We start from the raw sequence: 25,491 nt of genomic DNA, 5'->3' as shown, positions 1-25,491 counted from the left end.
AATTTTAATCTTATATTTGTAAACCAATGTATTTTTTGTATTTTGTATTTAATGGTAATTTATTATGTGCTATTGTATTTCATTGTATTTTATCGTGTTGTAAGCCGCCCCGAGGTTTCGGCAAGGGGCGGCATAGAAATGTTAATAATAATAATAATAATAATAATAATAATAATAATAATGGGGTGTGATGCCAATGTGTTCAGTTGTATTTGAATTCAAACTCAAATGAAAGTGCTTCCAGATGTTGATACCTTTTCTTCTTTCTTTTCAAGTTTAAGCTTTGATTTTGAGAAATTATGCGGAACTCAAAGGTGATAAGCAGGAAAGTAGAAACACAGGAATGATGGTGGTTGATAGTCTCTATGTCCTAGTTGCATCAATTAACCAGCAGAACTAGTTGAGCTCAATACTTTAGATACTCCTGGATCCACTGTAATATTTTTATTTTCTATAGAGAAGTTAGGCAACTTCTATGAAAGTTTTATCCTGATCTAGGCCTTAAACTCCACGGCATGTGTGTAATTGCAGAGACCACGAAGAAAAATGGGATGTGACTATATAAAATATGGCTTAAGCAGCCATGGATAAGCAATATGGCCTTGCACTCCTCTCTCATCCCACTGCATGCCATGCTTACTACCAAGATCCTAAATGTGTTTTATACCAGAATTCCCCATTATGCCTAAACCAAGGCATTAACTTAATATTATTTATAAACCAGGATAAGAAGCCAGGATCAGATCTAGGATTTTTTCTACCATTCATGATTTTATAAACTGTCATGATTTTGCTCTGTTAAGCTACCCCAGTTCAGATGAAACAGCTTAATGCAAGATAAAATCCTGATGTTACAGTTCAGAGAGAGAAGAAGGGGTGAGGAAAGAGAATACAGCCTCATTCAAGGTTCGTGGCTTCATAAACCATCATGCATGAAGCCACTGATAAATATGGTTTATGAATTGGATCCAAAGGTTGACTTCCACTGACTGGAATACTCTTCCATCAATGGAAAAAGAAACTTTTGGATCCAATCTATTGAAAGCAATTGATAATACCATTCACTAAGCCTGAACTGTGAGAAATCATTGACTACTAATATATTTAAAAGGTTCCAAAAGGTAACAAGCTTCCAAACTATCATAGTGCATTTCTAGCAAAGATTTCCTACATCAGTTGTTGAAGAAATAATTTATACACCTTGACACATTTGATACCTAGTATGTGATAACAAGCCTTACATGGAGGCTTACTGTGTCAAAGGGAATCCCTCTCTGTGTTCTCCCCTCCCCTGAAAATGTAGATAGGTATGAAGCTAGCCAATATTAGAGACAGAAAGAAGGGGTCAGGAAAGGAAGGGTTTCTGCCTGGTGGGTATAAAAGAAAGGAGGGGGAAGAAAGAAAAGACACAACTTTGATGGATGGGTTCTCCTCATCTTAGTAAAATAAACCTGTCATTATCCTACTCCAATAATAAATAACTGATTCAAGACTGACAGAACAAGAGCATTTTTTCATTACTCATAATTGGACATGTGCACTGTTAAATGCTTAACTCCTGAGTACCAAATTGTGTAAATGGCAATATAGCACAATATATTGCTTTCTGTAATTTGAGCTTTCTAAAATGACTGAAGAAGACTGTGCACCATCGAAAGAAAGAAAAAAAACCACTGCATATACATTGATTGAGTAAGAACTTACCCAGGAGTGGGACTGGTTGTGTGACAGGAGCCGGTATACTAGTGGAGGTTGTAGGTGGTGGAGCATTTGGATACCCTTTGGAGCTATCTGAATTTTCAGCATTTCCTCTAGATCCAGAAACTACTGTTGGAATTGGGTTTCCCACAGAAGAGTCTTTTGTAGTGTCTTCATTTATATTGGCCACAGTAGCTAAAAGCACAGTAATGTTAATAGTGGCATATACTTTCATTACAAGTTCCTTTACAATGCACAAATTATACTTACAGTTTGGGATATTTACTGCTGCAGAAGGTGGGACAGAGACTGGAGGAACTGAAACTGGAGGATTAATAGGAGGTGGTGGTCCAGGAGGAAGAAAACCTATGATGACAGAAATTTTTTAAAAATTTCTCTAACAAAAATCTATTACCATTATCATTAAAAGGAAAAGTCTTGGAAACTTCTGGTAATATTTAATATACCTGGTGGCAAATGCATTGGATTGAATCCTGGTCTCAAAAATGGTGGGGGTGGCGGTGGAGGAACTCCAGGACCAAACCCAGGAGGTGGAATTCCTAATGGAGGGGTAAATGTAGGTGGCTGAATTGTACCAACCATTGGAGGCCCTGGCTGATGTGGTGGAACCTACAACAGAACAAAAATGTTTACCTGGCACAAAATTCTATGGTCTTGAATTTTTACACGTGCATTTTCAATCAAAGTGTATGACTTTATGTTTAACAGAGCATATTGCTAGAACCTCTCTCTAAAGTAAAAGTGCAGAAGGTGCACCTTACTAAATCTCTTTAATGGCATTGTTACTCCTAGTTTTCCAACTTATATCACAATTAAGAGGGACATCTGCATGTGGGAAATGAAACTGCACACACAACAAGCTTCTGTGTAGCTTTCACTGCAGTACCTCCCATGGATGCTGAGAGATGCTGCTTTTAAAACCAAGCTGTGTTTGTATCACTATGCAGGAGCTATGATAAAAATCATAACTGTGCAGCACATTTAGGGTTTCCTTGTTTGTATATTATTATATATTATTAACAATCATAATTACATTTCTATATTGCCCATACCCAACATTCTCTGGGAAATTCACAAAGTTTAAGTCACCCATCCAGGTTAGACAGGATCACACACTTCAGGCTATATGGGTAAACAGTTCCTTTAGATTTTAATATTGATGTTCACAACAAAGCTCATTGTAAACTAGAATTATAATGAATCAATTATAGAATGTTGCAAAATAGTTCTTCACATTCAAGTTTATAATTAAAGCTAATGAGATAGAAGGAAAAGCAGTAATATACAATATTACAATAATTTAATAGTATATCATATTTATTAAAATGACCAGGAAATAGTGGAGGATGCATCCAAAAGTAATTTTCACATTGGAATTTATTTTACAATATTCAATAGATTGCACTGTTTTATAAATTTAATTTGCTGCTGCTTCCTGTCTCTCAAACTGCCTCACTAATTCCTAATAATTATGCAGATTAAAGCCCTCCCCCCACCCAAACTGCAGGAGCAGCAGTGGGATTTTTTTGCTGCAACATATATCATTTTACACTTGCTTGCAGCGATGTATATTGGCCTCTGGATACCCATTCTCCCAGTCTGGAGAGCTCCTTTTGGTACTCCTCACAATTCCTTTTGGTTTTAATCACCCTAAATAATTTAGTGTCATCCGCAATCTTGACTCCACTCCTAATTCCAGATGATGTATGAATCATGTTATATTAATTGGAATATTATGTATAGGGATTTAGGAACATCTATCATTTCTATTCTTGTGATATTGCCAAATCAATACAGGTTCCAGTTTGGCCAGCTCGTAATGTATCTTTTCAGTAACAGATAAAGTCTATGTCTACTTAGAAGTAAGCCTCATTGAGTCTGAGTTCAGTGGGACTTACTTCCAGTTAAGTGTGCAAACGATTGGCATCTATCTCTGTTAATTCATCTGTTTTGTTTTTAATCCCTAAATAATATACTGGTTTTCTTTTAAGTTTCTATTGCTGGCTTCTTTCTTATCTCAACCCGTTTGCATTTTTGTGTATCTATATAGCTAAACATATCCTGACAATTATGACTTTGCTTTTTTAATTTATAGCCAGATGCATGACAATGTTCATTTATCTTTAACACAACTGGTATTGAAATTCTTTAGGAACTTGTAAATTAAATATCAGGTCATCTTTGTATAAACTAGCCTTTCAATCACACTATTCAATTTTTATCCTCATAAATTCTGTGCCAAACAAACATGAAGAATCAATAATGGGACAGTTTTGTTGAGCTCCTCAATGAATGCAAAATGTATTTGAATACTGGTCATTAATTAATATATTTTCTATGTTTATATATAACTTCAATGTATGTATAGTTAACTATAGTAAGCACAGGAAAAGTTAGCAACTGAATTGCCATTCAAGATTATCAAAAGCTTTCTCAGTATCTAAATAACCATAACTGGTTCAATTTTAGATATTTCACAATCATAAAATTTGAAAATACTCTTCTAGAACTATTAGCTGTGTCTGTTATAGTTTGGTTTGGTTAATGTGTACATACTGAGGATTGACCTAGTTAATATTGAAAAATTAATGTTCCTATGTAAAAGACCCTAACTGGTCTGCATTAGGGAAAGACTGCATTAGGCCTAGGAGCCTAATCTAGCCCTCCTGATCACACAATCATAGCATAGTAGAATTGGAAGGAACCAAAGTTCCAGCTCCCTGCTCAGAGCAGGACTCCAAGTTAAACCATCCCTCTCAGGTGGCTTTCCAGTTGCATCTTGCCTCTAGGGTGGGGGAGCCCACAATCACCCTAGGACTTTGGTTCCACTGTCATACTGCTGTATCAGGAAGTTCTTCCTGATATTCAGCCGGCATCTGGTTTCCTGTATGAGACCATTATTCTCTGTCCCGCACTCTGTGATGATCACAAAGGGATCCTAGCCTTCCAATTTCTGACAAGCTTTCAAGTACTTGAAGAGTGCTATCCTATCTCCCCTCAGTCTTCTCTTCTCAGTAAGCATGCCAATTTCTCTCACTCTCTCCTCATACGGCTTTGTTTCCAAGTCCCTGAATCATCCTTGTTGCCCTCTTCTGATTCTTTCCTACCTTGTCCTAGAAACAGAGACACAGTACAGATGAGGCCTAACCAGTGAAGAATGAAGAGAACTAATGCTATACATGATTTGGAAGAGATACGTCTATTAAGGCAGCCTAAAAGAAGCATTTGCCCTTTTTGCAGCCACATCACATTGCTTACTCACATTCAGTTTATGATCTACAACAATTCCAAAATCCTTCTCACTTGCACTCTTGTTGAGCCACATTTTCCAACAATGCATTTGGTTTCTTTTTCCAATGTCCAGACTGAACTTGGCATTTGCCCAGATTGAATTTCATTCTGTTGCTTTCAGCCCAGTACTTCAACCTATCAAGATCACCTTGAATCTTCTGTCTTCCAAGGCACAGGCTATCCCATCCATTTTTTTGTCATATGCAAATTTGATCATTGTTCACTGCACTTAGTACTGCATTCAGGTCTGAACCCTGCAGTACCCCAATTGTTACCTCTCCCCAGTTTGAGGAGCTATTGACAAGCAGAGTCCAATTCTGTAGCTAACTGAGGATCCATCTAGCCTATTTTTTGCTAGTTTGCTAACCAGGATACATGGAGCACTTTGTCAAAAGCTGTTTAAGGCAAGATAGATTATGTCTACAGCATTCCCAATCAAAAAATGAAATCAGATTAGTTTGACAGGATATGTTCTTCACAAATCTATGCTGGCTTATAGTAGTTACTGCATTGTTTTCAAGAGTGCACACCGACTTCTTTATAATGTGCTCCAAAATTCTCCCAGGGATTATGTCAGACGGACTGGTCTGTAGTTCCCAAATTTTTATATTCCTCTCCCTAAGCTGGGGACAATATTAGCCCTTTTCCAGTCATCTGCACTTCCACTGTCATCCACAATTTCACAATGATAACAGACAATGGTTCTGAGAGTTCTGCCAGCTCCACTATGACGCTAGGATGGAGTTCATCAGGCTTGGAGATCTGAACTCATTCAACCCAATCAGATGTTCCTTGAACAATTGGCTAGCAATCTTGAGCCGCCATCCTGCTCCTTTAGCTTATACTTCCCCTTCTTCATGTACTTGTGCCTTTTCTTTGGCATCTGTTATCATTTTGCAATCCACACTGCAATCCATTTCCTTCCTCTGTCACTACCTATCTGAAGGCTTTTTGTGCTTTCAGCATCCCTAACTTAGTTCACTCCTAGCTTTAGCCTTCCTGACACCATCCCTTAAATTCCATGCTACCTGTCTGAATTCATTCTTTGTAGCCTGACCTTCCTTCCACTCCCAATATCCGTTTTTGTTACAGTTCCCCAGAAGCCTCCTTCCTCTATGCTCAACCCCTTTTCCCCAACCACATTAGTTTTTGTGCAGCTTTTTTCTGTTCCAAAATATTGAAACTTTCTTCCTAAGCTACTAGCAATAAGTGCTCTAAGAAACCACAGCCTGCAGGCTTTTTTGTGGAGGTGGGGAGTATTTTGGAATTTATCTCCTTGAGGTATGGCCTTGCCCCCATTACGTTTGCCCCTGCCTGTCACTGGACTGCACCTTCAAGAGCTTCTTGCAAATTGTATTTAGCCTTCAGTCTGAATAAGATTCTCCACCTTGGATCCATTAACATTTAATACTGTATTATAAATTAATACTATTTCCCTAATCACTTCCCTTCAATTATACAATCATCTAAAACACTTATTTTCAGATAATGTAGTTATAATTTAAGCATTTTTAAAGAGACTGTCACCTCTTAAGAGATTTATTTAAACTACAGTAGCATTAAGTTTATAAATTAACAGATTTTATGGACAGTTTGATTATGAGTAATTATGTATTTATTATGAAGATTATTGCTGAAATCAATCACTTTTTTGTTCCTTAGCTACATAATTATTTCATATGTCCCTCCTCTCAAAATCCTTGTCTTGTAATGCTTAGTTTTACTTTCGCCAGCTGTATTAACTGACTTCTTCTCTTGTTCTGTTGTTTAAAAACCTAAAGTTTTTAAACAAATGCATTTGTTTTTAGTTTTTTAATTAACCAGACTTTAGCTTGATTATGTAATCTGTTTAATTGAGAACTCCAGATAACCATATATTAAATACTCACCACACACCTGGTTACAATTACCACTTTCTACTTTACCATTTAATGTGAGGGAAAAAACCCACTTCTTCATTTTCTCAATGTTTTAATTTCATGGTTCTTCAATGCAAGTGTATTTCATTTTAAATTAGGCATTCTGCATTTGACATTAGATTATTTTATCACATTCTTTTTGTACGGTGTTTCATTTTAAAGCATACTCCTAGTAGTGACATCTTGTATATTTCCACTGTGTCAGGAATAATTGTAATTAATGCTAAATCTTGCAATGATAGCATTTCAAGTAATGCAAGACTATGCAATTTTCATAATTATATATTTACCATGTTAAAATGAAACTTACCTGTGGTGGAGGCACAGTTATTGGTGCGGGTATAGGAACAGGCATTTGAACTGACAAAGATTTAGCTATAGGTGAAGTTTGTTCATTATGTGCAGTCTCTCCACCTCCTGCACCTCCATTCTGGGCTACTTGGTTTTCTGTTTTTTTGGAAATTCCTTTCCATTCTACAGGAAATTGAAAAAAAGTAAAATGCTTTCTCTCAGCTTCAACATTCTAAAGCCAAGAGGAAAATCCTCACTTCAACTCAAGCCCACCTTATAGTATCTTGATGATATGTCTATACATTATGGTCATCTATCCACGCTTCCCAATGAGAAACATACTGACTGACTGTATTGTACTGTATAGGGAGACATGAGATTTTATTCAATGAAACACCCCTTTTATTGAAATAGCAGGTTTCAGCCCCACTGATTTCTACTAGTCTACTCTAAATAAAAGTCTGGATCCAATTCAATGACCTAGTTAACACAATCAAGACAAGTTACCACATCTTAAATAATGGTGGCTTCTTTTTATTTCCAAGAACATGTCCAGCACTATCTGCCTTATTACCCACACGAGTGCAGCTTATTATATTATCTAAATCCAGACAGCATGGTTTGTTTGAGAGGGAATGAACCTCTCAAATAACCTTTGGACTATTTGACAGTTATCTGAGGGTTGTTTCTCTGCAAACAAGCCCTAATGCTCATGTTCAGATAGCATGACAAGCAGTACCCAAGCAGCCAACTAGCCAAATAGAGCATAACACATGCTACCATTACCTGGAATTAAGCAACCCACTGTGGCTCATTTAAACTGAGTTGCTCACTGTCTCTTTTTCAGATTCATTATTTATTTACAAAAATAGTCACATAAAATTAAATAATGAAGTCATGCCCAGAATTAAGAAAAATTAAGTTAAAATATGTTACAACAGCATGGAAATGTTTCCATTTTTGGAATGAATATTCCATAAAATTTATAACATCATTAGTATATAAGATAGAAAACAAATGGGGACACCCAAGTAGATATTAGTCCAAACTAAATCAAAGGAAATGTTCTTCCCACCCAGCAGAATTCAGAACATTTAGAACACTTCGCAAATGGCTTCTCCTCTCCAAGTGTCTCCCCATAACCCTCTGAGTTATAGCTCTCCTTTATAGTTTGGCAAAATAACTGGATTTTTTAGAACAATTCTAAATTACTTCATGAATAAAAGACTTTCGCTTAAATACATTTGCTAAAGACATACTTACTAGGACTAAGCGTTTCACTGTCCAACATTCCTCCTTCACAGAAGCTTTCCAAATCTTCAGGCTTAACTTTACCCCATGGTATGTAGGTAACACCCAATTCTACATCCCAATACTGCTTATAGTCTGGTTTAATTCCTTTGTTTAAAGCCCATGCAATCTAAGGAAAAACATCAACATACTTATTAGTCATGGAATTATATTTTCTATTCAGAGAAAAACTACTCATTCAGTACAACATAATTTGAAACTCAGGAAACAAAAATACATTGTGTGCTATGGGAGATCTGCAAAGATCTCTTGGTAATCTGTTTGTCTATAGTGCTCACTGAGTAGATCAGCTCCTATCTCATTTTTTTTTTTAATTGTCAAATATTTCTTTAAGCTGCTAACAGCAGAGTGAAGACAAAAAACAAAGAGAACTAAGCTACCTACACTGAAGGAAATGTGAAATTGTTTGAAGTATGAAACAACAACCATGTACAAACAGTTTTCAGATGGCAACTAATTTGTGCAAAATGGCCCTATGCACACAAGTGAATTGAGAAGCTGCAGAATTAAGAACAGCTGAATAGTTAACAGTAGATGACAAATATTTAGGATTGGATCAATTCTTTGCTAGCTTAAGCTCCTTCTACAATATAAACTGAAAGAAGTCAAAATAAATGCAACTAAGTCTGTGAAGTTCAGTTTAGCACTTCTTGTTTAGATGAGGCCTGACTTCTATTTTATCCTTGGGCACAGCTATGTTCCTTTGACAGTGTACTAACACTACTTCAGTGATATCATATACCTTATTACTCCTACTGTTTCAACATTTCCAGTTGAAGACTTCCTAGGTTACATTTTGTTTATCATTCGCCCTACAAGGTTTTGGGGTCACTTAAAGTAATACAGTAGTCTTCACACAATAAAAAGAAAGATTTAGTCTATCTAAGATATTATGGCATTTCAATCAAGTTTAAAATAGCCTTGGCATTTTGTACAAAAACAAACAAACAGAAAAGCCAATTTGTATGGACTGATTAATTTATATTGAAAATCCTACAATACCTTTATAGATTTCTGATTCACTTTAAAGTTACCACGACTCAGTTTCTGCAGGGCATGGTATGCATCTTGTCTTTCCTCCATTACAATATAAGCACATCCTCTTGGTGGTATCATCTATCGTTAAGCACAGAAGTATTAAGTTACTATTAAGCTAACAGTACCTTGCATCAATTTTAGAGGAAAAATGGAAGCAAGAAATGATTAGAATTCCATTCAAATTTGTGCCTAAGACAAAAAAGCATACCTGGAACACTGGGATTTACTTATTTTTAAGATTGCCAGTCCCAATCATGCAAGTCCCAAAGGCAATGTACACACCTACCAAACATAGCCCAAAACCAATTAATTATATACACTTCCTTATATATAAGGAAGCAATGAAGGAAAAGATCATCAAGTGTAAGGACATTTCACTGGATACCAAGACCAGGATCATCCACAATATTATATTTTTATCACTATGTATGAGTGTGAAAGCTGGTCAATGACAAGAAGAAAATCTATGTTCAGAACATTTATTTATTTGATTTCTATCCCACTTTTTCGTACACTGAACTCAAAGTGGCTTACATAATTCTCATGCTCTCAAACTTATCCCCACAACAACCCTTTGAAGTAGGTTGGGCTGAGAGTCTGTCACTGGCCCGAAGTCACCAAGCTGGCTCCATGGCTAAGTGGGGACTAGAGCCCAGACAGCCTAAGTCACAGTCCCATGCTCTTAAACACTACACTACACGACACGACATGACACTGGCACACTACATCATATGGTACTGGAGAAGTGTTTAATACGTCAAACTGACAGAAAGACAAGCAAGCAGATGCCAGGTCAAAGCAAGCCAGAACTTGCCCTTTAAGAAAAAATGACAAAACTGAGGCTGTCATTCTTTAGGCACATCATGAAAAGCCAAGATTCAGCGGAGCAGGCAATTGCACTAGGGAAACACAGAAGAAAAAAAGGTGGCCAAATATGAGATGGACTGATTCCATAAAGATAGCCTTAAGTTTACAAGAGCTCAGCAACGCTGTCAACAACAGGGCATTCTGGAGCAAATTCATGAGTAGTGATGCCATAATTCATAGATGGAAGTGACAGCATGCAACAACAAATTGTAAACAATACTATTTACTTCAGTTTCCCTCAAATGAACATTTTAACTGAATTAAAATCTTGGTCATTATCCAACAAGACACTAATGGCCCTGCCAATTCTCCCACACCCCCTCACATTCCCTTCCACAAGCTCCAACCACTGTTTATGCAAGGGTGATAGGGCACTTTCCAGATTATTTCTGGAAAGAGAGAGCCTGGCAAAGTTTGCATGAGGGAGTTCTGCTGATCTTTCTCCTTCCAAAGCTAAGTGTTTCTCCTTGTTTTGAGGTTTTCCTTAGGGAATGTTAAATCTCCATTATAAAAATGATGGACATTATTTGTAGAAAGGAACTGGCTGGGCTGACCACCTGCATAAATCATGACTGGTTTTTGAACCATGTTTATTTTTTAAAATGTATTCATATTTGTCCAAAGTATTACCTCTAAAGAGTTAAGTTCTAACTTTGCTTGTAAATAAGAATAAACATGAGCTAGTATGTTTTGCGCCTACACATTCAAAGTATTCCAACTAAACTTGCTTAATGGCTCCTTACTGCTGAATTCCTCAGAATGTCATACTTACATTTATAGATTCAATTGGGCCAAACTCTTCTAGAAGACCTCCAACATCCTGTTGCGTTGTTCGTTTGTCCAGTTGTCCTACCCAGAGTGTTGTACTGCAAACTAAAAGGGGGGAATATGATACTTACATCTATTTCAGTATTAAAAACTGCTACCTCTTTGAATATACTTCCAATTTAAAGTAAATGAACTTCCATCACAGTAAGAATTACAGTATGTGTAGACTTAATCTGTTCAGCAAGCACTGCAGGCGGACAGCTTGCAAGCACTTTATTATACTATATTGTACTATAAGAGACTAAAAGATAAAGGTAACTGACAACTGGGAGCACACAATGATTTGCAAAAAATCTACCTGAACTGAAATGGGCATGATTCATTTGAGCAAATAGAAAGAATGAACACAAGGAGACTTTTCCAAACATAGGAGCAGACCAGAAGTCATCATGGCAACCAGAAACTGATACTGCTCACCATATGAGCACTGAACATGACAACAGCACTTTTAATCCCTCACCAATCTCCACCTTTTTAATGTACTTTGCATTGTCATAAGAATGCTTTCAGATAAAAAGGCAATAAAAACTGGTACTTGGATGCTCTGAAACAATTTCATAACTCAGCCCTACAAATCATTTTAACAAACTTAACAGGTACAGGTACAGTCCTCAATAGCAGATTTTGTGTCTGAAAACACAAACAGGAGACAATGAGGACAGGAATAAAATTGGCAGCAGCCATTCTGATTCAGTGGCTGGACTTGATAATGAACTGGATGAGGGCCAACTAACTGAGACTCAATCCAGACGAGATGGAGGTGCTGTTAGTGGCTGGCTTGTCTGTCCAAATGAGAGATTTTGAACCTGCTCTGGACAGGGCTGCACTCTCCCTAAAGGACAAAGTTCATAATTTGCTGCTGATCTGGATCTAGAACTGTCACTTGAGTCACAAGTGGACTCAGTGATGCAGAGCTTCTTTATCAGCTTAGGTTGATATACAAACTACAACCCTATCTGGACAAACAAAGCCTAGCTACAGTAATCCATGTTCTAGTAATCTTTTGTTTGGATTACTATAATGCACTCTATGTGGGGCTGCCTTTGAAAACAGTCCAGAAACTTCAATTGATTCAAAATAGAGTAGTATGACTGTTAACGGGGACTGAACCATGAGATCATACTATGCCAGTCCTCTTTCAGCTGCTCTGAGTCACAGTTGAAGCCTGGGTCTAATTCAAAGTGCTAGTACTGCTATTCAAAGCCCTAAAGAGCTTGGGACCAGGATATCTGAAGGATCACCTCCCTCCAAATATACCTACGCAGAACCCCTTCCAAAGGAAATAAGGCGGGTGACTACCAGGAGAACCTCTTCAGTTGTGGAACCAATTTTGGAATGAGCTCCTCCAAGAGGTGCACCTAGCACCTGCTCTGTATTCTTTTAGGCACTTGGTGAAGGCCTTTTATTTTCCTGGTGTTTTAACCATCTAACTTCTAAACTTTGTTTTTGTATATCTCATTTTATTTCACTACTGCTGCTGTACATCTGCACTGACTAATAGCAATTTGTTTGTTTAGTTTTATTGTGTGTCTGACTTTAAAAATTTTAACTTTTGTTAACTCCCCAGAGAGCCTCAGCTATTGAGTGGTACATAAATGAATTAAATAAAGAGGTTTTTAAATGAAATAGAAATATTTATTTCTAGAAACAGAATTAAGTTTTTAAAAGAAATACATTTTAAAAAGAAGTTTTATAAATAGCATTTAACTTCAGTGCCTGAAGGTTAATCCAGTCCTGTATTCAACCACTCACCCAAAACTGAAAAACAGGAATTCAACACAAAGTTACTATCTGGAATTCAAAGTTCCAAAGTTACTATCTGGAATTGTACTGCTAGCTCTAGTACCTCTCTGAAGCTTAGTAATAAGGATGACTTAATCCTTATGTACTAAAACAGGTACATCATTTCAAGTCTGTCTACTGGACCCCTCTCATCAGATCCGCATTGTCTTGAGAAAGCAAGCATCAACAGCACTTGAAAGCAAGCATTAATACTGTCCCAATTCTTGCTACAAAGGAGAGGTAATACTCACCACTAACAGTTTCAGGTCTGATTGGTGGAAGGCCTTTTGTTCTGCGTGCCCGATCTCTCTCCCTTTCACGCCTTTCTTGTGATCGTGACCTAGGAGAATGGCGCCGCCTGTCTCGGGATCGGGATCGAGAACGACGATGCCGTGATCTCCGATTCCGAGAACCAGACCGTGATCTTCTCCTTTTGGGTGACCTAGTATTAAGCAAAAATGTTAAAATATTGGTAAGGATAGCTAACATTTTTCCATTTTAGGTATCTATGATTGACTACCATGGAATAAAGCCCATTCCTTGTTAGTGTATGAAAGGAGATGTCTCAAAAGTGGAATGCGCTATGGATGGACTATGGAATGCGCTCCCCAGAGGGGTCCGCCTCGTGCTGTCATTATATGTTTTTCGGTGCCAGGTTAAGACCTTTTTATTGAATCAATATTTTAATGTTTTAATATTTTATTATTGTATGTTATTAATTTGCAGCCAGAGTGGGTTGTCAATTTATTTATGTTGTGAGGCGTCCAGAGATGTTAGTAATTGGACGGCATACAAATTTTATAAATGAATGAATGAATGGCTTGTTAAAATCTCCAGTCCTGGTTACCACTATGTCCTTCCCCTACAATCTGAACCTGTCATAGAATACTACCACTCAATTTTTTGTCTCAGCTATGCACCTTTACAGAATCACAGAGTAGTAGAGTCAGACATGGCCTAGAAAGCCATCAGGTCCAACCCCTTGCTAGTGCAAGTTAAACCATACCTCTCAAATGCCTATCCAAATGCATCCTGAATACCTCTAGGGTGGGAGAGCCTACAACCTCCCTAGGTGATTGGTTTGTGCTGCACTGTCATACTGCTCTAACAGTGAGGAAATTTTTCCGTATATCTAGCCAGAATCTGGTTTTCTGTATCTTAAGACTGTTATTCTCTGTCCTGCATTCTAGGATGATCAAGAAGAGATCTTGTCCTTCCTCTTTGTAACAGCCCTTTAAGTACTTGCAGAGTACCATCACCTCCCTCCTTAGTTTTCTTGAGGTTGAACATGCCCAATTCTCTCAATCTCTCCTCACAGGGCTTTGTTTCTAGCCCCCTGATCATCTTTGTTGCCTTCTCTGAATCTTCTTCAGCTTTTCTGAATCTCTATAAAACTGTGGTGTCCAGAACTGGACACGTTCCTCCATATGAGGCCCAACCAGTGCTGAGTATAGGGAAACATATTGGAAGTGATATTTCTATTAATGTAGTCTAAAAGAGCATTTGCCTTTTCTGCAGCTTGATGACACTGTTGGCTCATAAATAGCTTGTGGTCTTTGAAAATTCCAAGACCCTTCTCATGTGCACTCTTTTGGAGCCAAGTATGCCCCATCTTGCAGCAATGCACTTGGTTTCTTTTTCCTAGGTGCAAGAATTAGCATTTGCTCCTACTGAATTTTATTCTGTTGTTATCAGCCCACTTTTTGCTACTATGCTAATCAGGATGTTCTGGGACACTTTGTCAAAAGCTTTGGTGAAGTCATGATAAATTATGTCCACAGTATTCCCACAGTCCATCTTGGAGGTTACCTAGTCAAAAAATGAAATTAGATTAGTCCGGTGAGAATTCTTTTTGAGCTGATGTTAGCCCAGATGTTCATCTCCTTCCCCTGGAAGATTTCAGTTTAAAGACACCCCACCCCACCCCACCCCCAAGCTTCATGTTGCAGCCAAATGCAGTCCTTGTGAGAACTGGACCTCTCCAGTCCTTGTGAGGTGCAACCCATTGCTTGCCAGTAGCTCATCTTCCAGGAAGTGTAGACCATGATGCCAGAATTCATATCTCTCACTTTGGCACCAACTTTGTGGCCAGGCATTCACTATTTTTCTTTGTTTATTCTTCTTCTACAAACTGAAAGGAATGAAGAGAAGACTATCTGGGCTCCAAAGTTCTTGATTTTCCTTCCTAAAGCTTCAAAGTCTGACTTAATTTCTTCAAAGCTCCTCTTGGCAATGTTGTTTGTTCCCGTGTGTATGAGAAGGAAGGGATGTGTGTCAGGCTGTATGAGCCTAATAGGCAGTCTAATAGTTATATATCATTGATCTGTGCTCCAGAAAGACAACACACTTGGCGATTCCACGGATCATCCCTACTTACATGTTCTTTCATTCCATGCAACAGAGTGCCCCCCACAACTAACACTCTTCTCTTCTTGCTTTTGCAAGCTATTGTATCATTGCAAGCTATGGTATTGCTTCTCACTTGACCTTTTGCTCAGTGTTGCTCTGCATATCTTGTAGTTCTTCCGCAGTAGGCTCCCCTGACACTCTTTTCCAGGCAGTTTTGTGAGTAGCCATGGTCCACCATGGGCTTAGAGGAGGCCTGTGCCATTGGGGGCAGGCACTGCCACCATCTTCCGCTTTGGCTGCTGTTTCCCACCAGCACTCATCTGCAATCAATGGGACTTTCTCCTGAGAAGACTTAGATGGATGTGTGGCTTGCCTCTTCGTAAACTCGTGCTAAACACACTCCAGTTTCTTTATTCCTAAATATATGCTTCCCTATTCCTGGAAGGGATGAAGAGCCAGATCCTGCCTAATCTTGGAAACTAAGGCCTGGTTGAAATTTGGATGGGTGACTTGAGTTCTGCATTCAACAGGCAGTTGGACCTGATAGCCTGCTAGGCCCCTTCCAACTGTATGATTCTAATCAAGGCTTCACAGTTAATTTTGAGAGCCAGTGTAGTGGTTAACAGAACAGAACTGAGACTGAGGCAATCTGGATTCTAGTCCCCATTCACAGGGTTGTTGCTGTGGAAATAAGAGTGAGAGCAAGTGGAAGAGAACTATGTAAGCCACTTTGAGTTCTGAGAATAAAAAAGCAGGATATAAATCTAGTAAAATAAATCTGTTTGAAGCATGACTGCTTCACTGGGAGGCTCCCTGGATGTCCACCATCAAGTCTCTTTCTGTTCTCAGAGCCTTTGGCCCCAATTGCTGTTTCCGCTCCAGCCCCTGCTTGTAGTTGTCTGTGCACCAGGGACCACTGTTCTGTCTTGACCAATTATAAGGTAGATATCCTACTCTTCATTTTTAGGCAGGGAAAGAGATTAAAATTCCTTGTCCAGTAACCAGGATGTGTGACATAAAAGCTGAATTTTGATTCACAATTATATTGTGGAAGTACTTCCAATTTTTATACAACCAGGGAGGATTACTTTGGGCAATCATAGTGAATCAGGCAGAATTTTTCATGGAAGCTTTCAGAATCAGCTTGATTAAAAGATGAAATGTAATGCTGCTTTCAAAATAATGAAATCATAGGATGTACATAATTCATTATAGAACACAATACATACATTTTTGTGATGAAATAAAACCACATACAGACAACACCAAAGAGAGGTAGGTTTAAATAATTTAGTAACAATTTTTCATATATAATTCTATTTGAATGTGTTCTAATATTTATTCTGGAATGCTAAATGCACATATTTTTTCTTGTTACCTTGATGCTGATCTAGAGCGTGACTTTCTGTTTTCTTGTCTCTTTCCTTCCTGAACAGGAGGCTGATCCACTTCCATTTCCTAAAACAAGTATTTATGGTCATTGTTCTTACTCCTCTCAGAGTGCAACCTTACATATTTAGACAAAAACGTCCTAAAAGTCCCAACCTACCAAATTGTAGTACATTTTACTTGGATTCTGTAATCCTGTGCACATTTAGACATCACATTTCGTCAGTTTCCACTACAGATAGTCAACAGCATTTGAAATGCAATTTTACATTGCTATTGTTCAAATTAATGAACTATTGTTCATTAACTACTCATATTACTAAGCCTTAAATGCTGGATTTTGGCATTTCTATAGACTGGATAAAACAGGGCAGTCCAATTTTTCATACCTTGAGGGCCACATGGGGAAGTCAACATGGAATCCTACACAATGAATTACATTTTTATATCATACATTAAAGTGTTTGCAATATATTTATTTCATTTACTATATACAAATTAATATATTTAACTAATTATTAAATGAGGGAGAAATAATTTTTAAAACAATTTTAGGACTAATTGAAAGAAAACATAATCCTCCTTCTCTGACCACAAACCAGCACAATACCATTTGTCCGAAGTGGCCCATCCCTGTCTTCCCTGGTTATTCTACCTGGAAACCCTCTCATGTGACCCCTGGCCCCTCCTTCTTGGAACTGGCATGCTGAGCCTCTTGTACTTGACCTGAGAAGCTATACCCATCCCAGGATGCCCCACTCCACTCCAGCTGCTGAGTGCAAACGTGCTCAGGAGCTGAACCTCAGAGAGCAGGATGGGGTGGTGGCCTCACAAGAGTTCACTGCAATCATGCCTGTGCTATCACTGGGATCCAAAAAAAAAAGGGCGGGGAGGGGGGCAGAACAGTGGAGCTCTAAGTTGCCAAGAGGGCCACAGAACAAAGCCTTGGGAGCTGCGGGCCATATGCCACAGGCTGGAACAGCCTGGGCTGAAGCATGATTTCTGAAGAAAAATATTGTTTGAATAGTCAAAAATTGAAACTGATAATAAGTAAGTGATGATAAATCAGTTAGTTGATTCAGCAGAATGATAAGCACATTCTATCAAATGTATCAGTAGTTGAACAAAGCATGTAAACTTGACAACAGAAAAGTCTTTATTAACTCTTATGTAATTTGAGCAGAATCATAGTGATTCTATCTGAAGCAAGTACAGTATTTTATTTCCGATCAAGTTTGGTCTCTGAGAATTTGCTACCTGCCCATCTGTCCAAGAAAGAATTGTGCAAACAGAAAACTTTCACATTCAGTAGTGTATGACAAACTGAGCCACTGGAAGAAATTGAAACAGGTCACGAGTTCATAGTTTTGCATCTGTCCATTCTGAACAAGGGTTAGACAGTAGATTGATAAAAGAGTATATTTCATTGTAAAGCACATTTAAGGTATACAGATTTCTAATGCCCTTTAGTAATTTTAAAAAAGGTATGAAAGTAATGTACCACACTAATTAAACGTAATGTTCCACCACAACTACTTGAGAGACTTAAAGTGATTTAAAAGCGTGAAACAACCTATACTAGAAATCTAATTTGACAAATAGCCAGATAAATTACTACAGCATAAAAACAAAGAACAAGACTTACACTCTGGAACTTCTGCAGCACCACAGTCTCTCTCTGGAAGCAGCAAGTAGCATTATATCAAAAAAAATAGATATTAGAAGTTGTTTACCTGCTGATGTGCCTTCTGTATATGTGGCTCACTCTGTGCTGCAAAAGAAGGTTGGAAGGACTGCTGCACCTGAGGTGAAGGCTGCATGACAGGTTGAGCCATAGGAGGAAATTGCGATGTAGGTAAAAGTCCATAGTTTTGCATTTGTCCGTTCGGTGGAAGTGGGACCTTTTACAGAAGAATATTCAGGCATTTGTGATTAATTTAAAACCAAGGAAAAGTTACCAAAGTCTAACTATTAAGTAATGCACATATTACAAAGGAATATTTCAATACCTGGTGAAGCATGGGGTCTTGCTGCATTCCCAGCATTCGCTGTTGAAATTGATCCATATTTGGAAGCTGGGGATAAACTGCTTGCTGCATGCCTTCACCTGGAAATCCACTGAATAATAAGAATAATTTTTAGCAGAACTTCTAAAGCATGAAATATAATACAGTATTACATATAAAATTCTATGCCTGTTCTTCCCCTCCTCTTGCTTTCCTTTGTAATATTCCAGATATAATATTTTATCAGGACAGGAGCCTGGGTTCTTGATATCACACTTCAGAGCACAATGCACCACTACTGTAATTATCTACAAGCACACGCGCGCACACACAAATACACACAGAGTTTAAGCTGAGAGGCTGTAAATATTCAAATGTAACTGAATAGCTGTTGCTTTTAAACCAAACAAATGCATATCAAGCTATGGTATAACAAAAGAAGCAATCTTCCATTTTAACATCTATGCATGGCAAATCTTACTATGCTGGCTGAGGGACTGAAGGAGATGTTGTTGTCTCCTCTTTCTTGGAGTCTTCCACTGCTTCTGGTTCATCATCATAGTCAAATCGATCCAACAGCTGCTGAAACATATTACATTTTGGCCAACTCTGTTCTCTTTAACAATTATATATATGTACGTATGTCTGTATGTATGTATACACACAGACAGAAAGAGAATATAAAGAATATCTAAGTCACTGATAAGATTCTATCTGTATGTTTTGCTATACTTGGAATATTAAAATAGTGTTGCAGTTTGAAACTATCAGCACCAACTGTCCTTAAGCTAAATGATAACTTGCCCTGCAATATAGTATGTACAGCTGCCACAAAAGTATGTTTTTTACAGAGCTGCATTCTAGGGACTAAGACTGTTTGCTTTCTGCCCTCCTAGTATTAGAAAACAATCCACTAAAACTAACTAAAATCGCAAAGCTGAAGCTGCAATGATTTACAAAGAGAACGGGGAAAATAATCAAGTATAACAGTACTATTGTTTAGCATTGAACCTTGCCATCAAAGCTGGATCAAGATAGAACTCTGTTCTCTTTCTCTTAGGTACTAAATAAGCTTTAATATGCATCTGGCCCCCACAGGTCAAGGAAACCTAAGTCATAAGACTGGGCTTTTTCTAAACACTGAAAAGACAGTAGCTAGTGGTAAAGACAAACCTGATCCATGGAGGCTGCATACTTGGCAGCCATTTAATGTTGTTTGTAGTACAAACATCGGAAACAAGCTGCTAAGTTAATTCCTTTACAATCCAAGAAAGATATTACCTTATCGAAAGATGTCTTTTGCTCTGGTGCTGGGAAATCATGCTTTTGTTCCGATGGTTGTGTTGTTGTAGTCTGCAGCTGAGCAGTAATAGCATGGACCTGAGCCATCACATTATTATCTATCACTGGAGATTGAGGTTTTGGAGGTTGCTGAAAAGTCTGAAGTATCTGTTGGAGCTATCAGAATAAAATTAATTAATACCAATCTCTGAATGATCATAAATTCCACAGAAATAATATTTCCATCAATAATTTTCAGCAAGCCAATATTCAGGTCAAAATAAGCCACCTTGGCATGGTTGTTCAAAGAACAACTCAAGTATCCCAACAGATAACCAAGCTTGGCATGATTTGTTCTCCTTCTCATTCCCCTCAGTTCTCCCACCAGCTCTGGTACATATATCCTGGAAGCAGAACACCCTGTTGTCTCAGTTCCTATGTCAGAACATTTTCTGCAACTGGTCTGTTGGGGTGCTGAATATTGAGGCAAATTCCCTCCACCCTTGCATCAGCTCACCAAATGAAATTAATTTTCTGAACTTGTATGAATGAAGCAATGAATTTACCAACTTCCATCCATGATAACCTCTGCTGTTGGCACATGTCCACTCTCCACAAAGTATCCCCATATTCCTGTCTTCCACTTTGGCACTTCCTTTTCTATCTATAAAGCCTTTTTTTAAGGTCCTTTAACATTACACTTAAGTAAGCATACCCACTTCAAAAGCAATTCTGCTACTCCAGTGTTTAGCCAAGCATATTCCCCTCTTCAACTCTGGCACTTCCCCTCCTAGCTTATGAAGCAGTCTTTTCCAAAAAAAAAAAAAAAAAAAGGTGTTCACATTACATTAAATTGAGAACACCCCTGGCAAAGTGCCTTCTCTCCAGCTGCTTCTAGTTTCCCTGAGTTTTCTTGCTTGTCACTTCCCTCTACTAGTATTTGACACATCTTGGTATGAGCTCCAGAGCAATGAGCATGATCAGGAAGCATATACACATGTCATGGCCAATCAGTAACATAAAAATGGTAAAGTGATTCTTATTCACTCCTTTGCATCTGTACAGTACTGAAAGTAAAACTCTTACAGCTATTTCTGTGAAATTCTCTGAAGTCCTTTCTTTGTCACTTTGAGGGGCAGAATTTGCTGAGAGGGGGTGCAGGTGGATTGTGGCAGCATGACCAAGATCATGAGAAGCATGAGGGGTTTTGCTACTTTAGTAGGGTGGTGCTCTAGCAGTTCCTAACAACCCATGATAACACTGTCCTGCTGGGTTCAGACAACACAGTAAACCATCATGGGCAAGAACAACCCTAAAAGAAACCATGGCTCTCAGAGTGGCTTGTTCATGAAAAACAAGTCACCCCACAGAAAGCATGCTAGGTTTCCATGACAAGCCACTACAGCTTGTCATGCATGTGGATTGTCATGTTATGGGAACTAGGTAAGCATTAGTATGCCCCCTTTCCCTTCCAAGAGCCATGGCCTGTGGGTACTGTAATACAAAGCAGTTGTTCTTGTGATCCCTTTTCTTGACTCTTAAAGGTAGAAAGTAGAGAAGGCTGAGTAGTAGCCATAATCCATGGACATTAAAATATATTCAAGCACTATGACCACTGCATATACATATAGTTTCTTACTCCATTAAAGACTAAGTATCCCTTTAAAGAAGTACTACTGTAGTATGAATGACTAGGTAGCCACAAAAAGCAAGGAACAGTTTTCTGTCCTCAGTTAAAGGTATATGGTTCTTTCCTCCATAAGCATGCAAATCACATGGCTGAACAATCATGTATTTGATATATATGCATTATTTATATTTAGACTGGAAACAGGAGAAAACTTAGTCTCACTATTAATGTAATTCACTCCTTAGAAGTTATAAAATGTAATGTATTTGCATTGGATAAACATTTTCTTAGCTTAATTTTCAAACAACCACTTTCTACTTACCTGTTGTCCTTGGGTTGTTTGAAATAACTGAGCTACAGCTGCAAAGGCATCAGAACTGGGCAACTGTGGCACCGTAGGTACTGCATTTGAAGCAACTTGGGGGGGCTCGGATGGAATTGTTGTGGCAGGAGGTGGTGAACCTACAAAACAATTTATTTAAATATGAGTGTAACTATTTTTATGTGTAACACTACGTGTTGCACTTTACTGTACATTTTCAAAACCAAAACCAGGATGTTAATCTTGTACACCATTTGCAAATATGGCCTGAGGGTCATCCCCGCCCCAAAAGGATTCTCTATATTGGACATCATGGGGTCTTCTCGACAACTATGTCCTACATGCCAGAGCACAAGATCTTGATTGCATTTATAGAGGCACTTTAACATTCACTTCCTAGGACCAAAGTAAAAATACAATTCTCCCATTCCCCCTGGCCTGGTTACCGAATCTTGGCCCAAAACATAAGCCTTAATCTTTTGACACATTGATTGACAAGCAAAATACAATCACTATTATATTTTGAAAACTCAGAATTACTGCAGAAATCAAAGCCCAATTTCTGTTTGAAATAAGTTCACAACATTCTATGTTGGTTAAAGAAAATTAAGCCCATGTTTGTCAATATTTGATCTATTATTGAAAAAACAACCATTACCATGAATGCCTACCTTCATTATTTGTGGCATCTTCAGTCATTGAAGCTGTGCTACTAGCTCCTGCTGCCATATCCAGGAGAGGCTGAATTATTTCTATTTTAAACACTCCATTTTTCTGCCATAAGTTGAGGACACGAACTATTTTACTCTGTTCAAATAAGAGGCAAGTCACAACATTTTAAACATTTAATTTGCTTACTTGAAAGCTAAGCATTCAAACAATACATTCCCCTCACCCCCACTTCATTTTTACGTATCATGAAAGCCTGCAGCAGGCTTTGGGCTCATACACTTCCTTCTACAGCATCCAAACAAATGTGGGACTTTCTAGTGCAGACAGTATTGTTTATTCACTGAGAGGGGAAGAGAAAAAGGAACAAGCACATCAAACAAACATCCACTGTCAATCTAACCATGCACAGAGGCAAGACCCCAAAATATTCTCTAGTCACATAGAGTCTATGGACAGGAGTAACAGTGAGCTAGAAGGGAGAGATCACATCCCAATCAGTATTTTTCTAGAGATGCTTAACCTTGGAAAAATGAACATTACATTTTCTATATGTACTTGGAAATTATATTTTTTCAGCATAATACATTATAAGTAGCAGGAACTACTCTCATCTGCTTTGTGTAGTAGCTTTGCCATCAGGTATACTAAAATCAAAGTCATATAGCTTACTGCACAGATGAGAAAAATTCTTCCATTAAAACTTTTAGTCATAAAGTTTTAAGAAAGAAGAATCTCAAAAATAAGAGGCCCAGCTATTAAAAAAATTCAATACCAAGGGCTTATTGAGAAGTATTGTCCTGAATGAACAACAATATTTGTTTGGGCAAGGATGACCAAATTCTATTGAAATCAGAAATGCACTCCCACATAAAAAAAATCATGCAATTTTGCAATTCACAACACTTTAAAAAAGTTTGGAGCTATACCTTGTCTTCTGATGGGCAAAGATATAAATACTGGAATGTGGCAGTTATATTTTTACAGAATCTTGGCCCAAAAACATCCTTATCCGTTCCAAACTGATGACGAGACTGACGAACAATAGAATCAATAACATATAATCCAGGAACTTTATATTCTGGTTTACACTAAAAAAAGAAAGAGGGGGAAACATGCCATAGTTTCGAATTACTCAATTTATATTCAGCATATCAACTCAACTTCTATATGTATATGACATCATCAACACTAAGGATATTCCAACTTCTGTTCCCAGAATATGATCATAAGTGTTATTCTCCTTTTAGACACAAGCCTAGGGCCCCAAAGGCAAAGTGAATATAATCAATGCATAGTGAGGCAAGAGGACTAAGGCTTCTCTAACATGCCTTATTCACACATCAGCTGTGCATTACACTAAGTATATGATACACATCCTTATCTACCAAAATTGAGAATGGACTTCATAAAAGTTGAAGCCTATGTACTAAACATGTACTGTTACCTGCATGTTGCAACAACTGCACAGAGGTGCACCTCTAATAAATGCTACTTTACTCAATGCATGAGCCAGGCCTTTTTCAACATCTTGTGGGGATAAAAGTGAAATTTAGCACACAAGCAGAAAAGTGATTTTATAGGTAGTGCTACATTGGAAATGTGTGAACTACTCATGTATACCTCAAGCATGTGACTTTTATTACAGGCACATGTTAATAATCTAGTGCATGATACCAAGCTGATTTCAAGTGGAATTCACCATGTGTCTATGTTTAAAACCACAGGCTCAATCACAACTGTGATACAAAAAAGTAAGAGGGGAGGTTTCTACAAATCTATTCTTCTCCTACTCCACAAGCAGCAGACTTCTTACACTGTATCACAAGTTGCCTTTTCAACTCCTCCAAGTTTAAACATGCAAATTGAGCAGCCTAGTAAAATATGACAAAGATATAATACCACACTCAGGAAAAATAAAACAGGCAAGTCACTGCTTATATGTGGTACTTTGCATAAATTAAAGTATTTTTATCAGGAGAAAAACTGTCTGGTTTTTAAGACCCAGCACCAAGATTTCGGCACCCATGATTTCTCCAGTCCCAATTTCATATAAAAAATATTTGCACAGGACATAGAAATAGCTGCAAATAAATATCATGGATTTCATGCAGTCCTAGAATTAACAATAAGAAGGAAAAGTAATAAGCACTATTTGATCATCTAGCATTAAGAACATGTTCCTTTGTACTCAATCCTGGCAACTAAAAATATTCCAAGCAAGAATAGTAATGACTGACTACTACATATTTACATGGTTCACACAATACAGATGAATCATCATGGGTACACATTGCCAGTTTTCAATATGAATTGGGGATTGCAGTGTTATACAAGCCTGTACACTGGTAGTTATTCAAGGGTTACACAAACAACAGTGTGGACTGTGTATTCAAAATGGTGGCCAAACACATACTCAGTATACAACACAGCTAAATAATCCATAATGAAATGGCCACATAGTGCAAACCAGCAGAAAAAAAATCATGGTTTAGAGGAAAATTAATATCATACAAAATCACAGAATTGGATGGTGACTTAAATGTCATATAGCCCAATTTCTTGCTGCTACAGCATCCCAGGGAAATAGCCCTCCAGCCTCCACCTAAACACCTCAAAGGAAAAGCGATCGCCACCTTCCAAAGTGGTCTGTTCCATCATCAGTCTTCTCATACCAGCAGAGCATTTCCCCAATGTTTAGTTTAAATCCTTTTTCTTGACATTAAAAGGTATTGGTTTAGTACTATTCTCTGGAGCTAGAGAAAACAAATTTGCTCCATCAACTACATGTTATATGCA

At 37.9% G+C, this 25,491-nt stretch overlaps 1 protein-coding gene across 2 annotated transcripts in view; it reads right to left on the bottom strand.

The window, feature by feature from the left end:
* The window catches only part of SCAF4 (SR-related CTD associated factor 4), a 53,562-nt gene that overhangs the window by 11,150 nt on the left and 16,921 nt on the right, over window positions 1–25,491 (bottom strand). For both annotated transcript variants that reach the window (XM_044442602.1, XM_044442603.1), the window contains 16 exons: window positions 23,622–23,783; window positions 22,695–22,830; window positions 22,024–22,163; window positions 20,072–20,248; window positions 19,272–19,369; window positions 18,794–18,902; window positions 18,518–18,685; window positions 16,774–16,853; window positions 13,298–13,488; window positions 11,209–11,309; window positions 9,534–9,647; window positions 8,484–8,640; window positions 7,240–7,403; window positions 2,166–2,328; window positions 1,969–2,064; window positions 1,705–1,893 (listed from right to left, as the gene is read on the bottom strand). In XM_044442602.1, coding sequence (XP_044298537.1) covers window positions 1,705–1,893; window positions 1,969–2,064; window positions 2,166–2,328; window positions 7,240–7,403; window positions 8,484–8,640; window positions 9,534–9,647; window positions 11,209–11,309; window positions 13,298–13,488; window positions 16,774–16,853; window positions 18,518–18,685; window positions 18,794–18,902; window positions 19,272–19,369; window positions 20,072–20,248; window positions 22,024–22,163; window positions 22,695–22,830; window positions 23,622–23,783 — 2,245 coding nt within the window. The remainder of the gene's footprint in view (window positions 1–1,704; window positions 1,894–1,968; window positions 2,065–2,165; window positions 2,329–7,239; window positions 7,404–8,483; window positions 8,641–9,533; window positions 9,648–11,208; window positions 11,310–13,297; window positions 13,489–16,773; window positions 16,854–18,517; window positions 18,686–18,793; window positions 18,903–19,271; window positions 19,370–20,071; window positions 20,249–22,023; window positions 22,164–22,694; window positions 22,831–23,621; window positions 23,784–25,491) is intronic.

This window comes from Varanus komodoensis, unplaced genomic scaffold (genome assembly GCF_004798865.1).
Source record: "Varanus komodoensis strain SLA01 unplaced genomic scaffold, ASM479886v1 scaffold4, whole genome shotgun sequence".
Taxonomy (NCBI): domain Eukaryota; kingdom Metazoa; phylum Chordata; class Lepidosauria; order Squamata; family Varanidae; genus Varanus; species Varanus komodoensis.
Note: the sequence above shows the minus strand (reverse complement) of the source record. Positions and strands in the feature narration are given on the sequence as shown.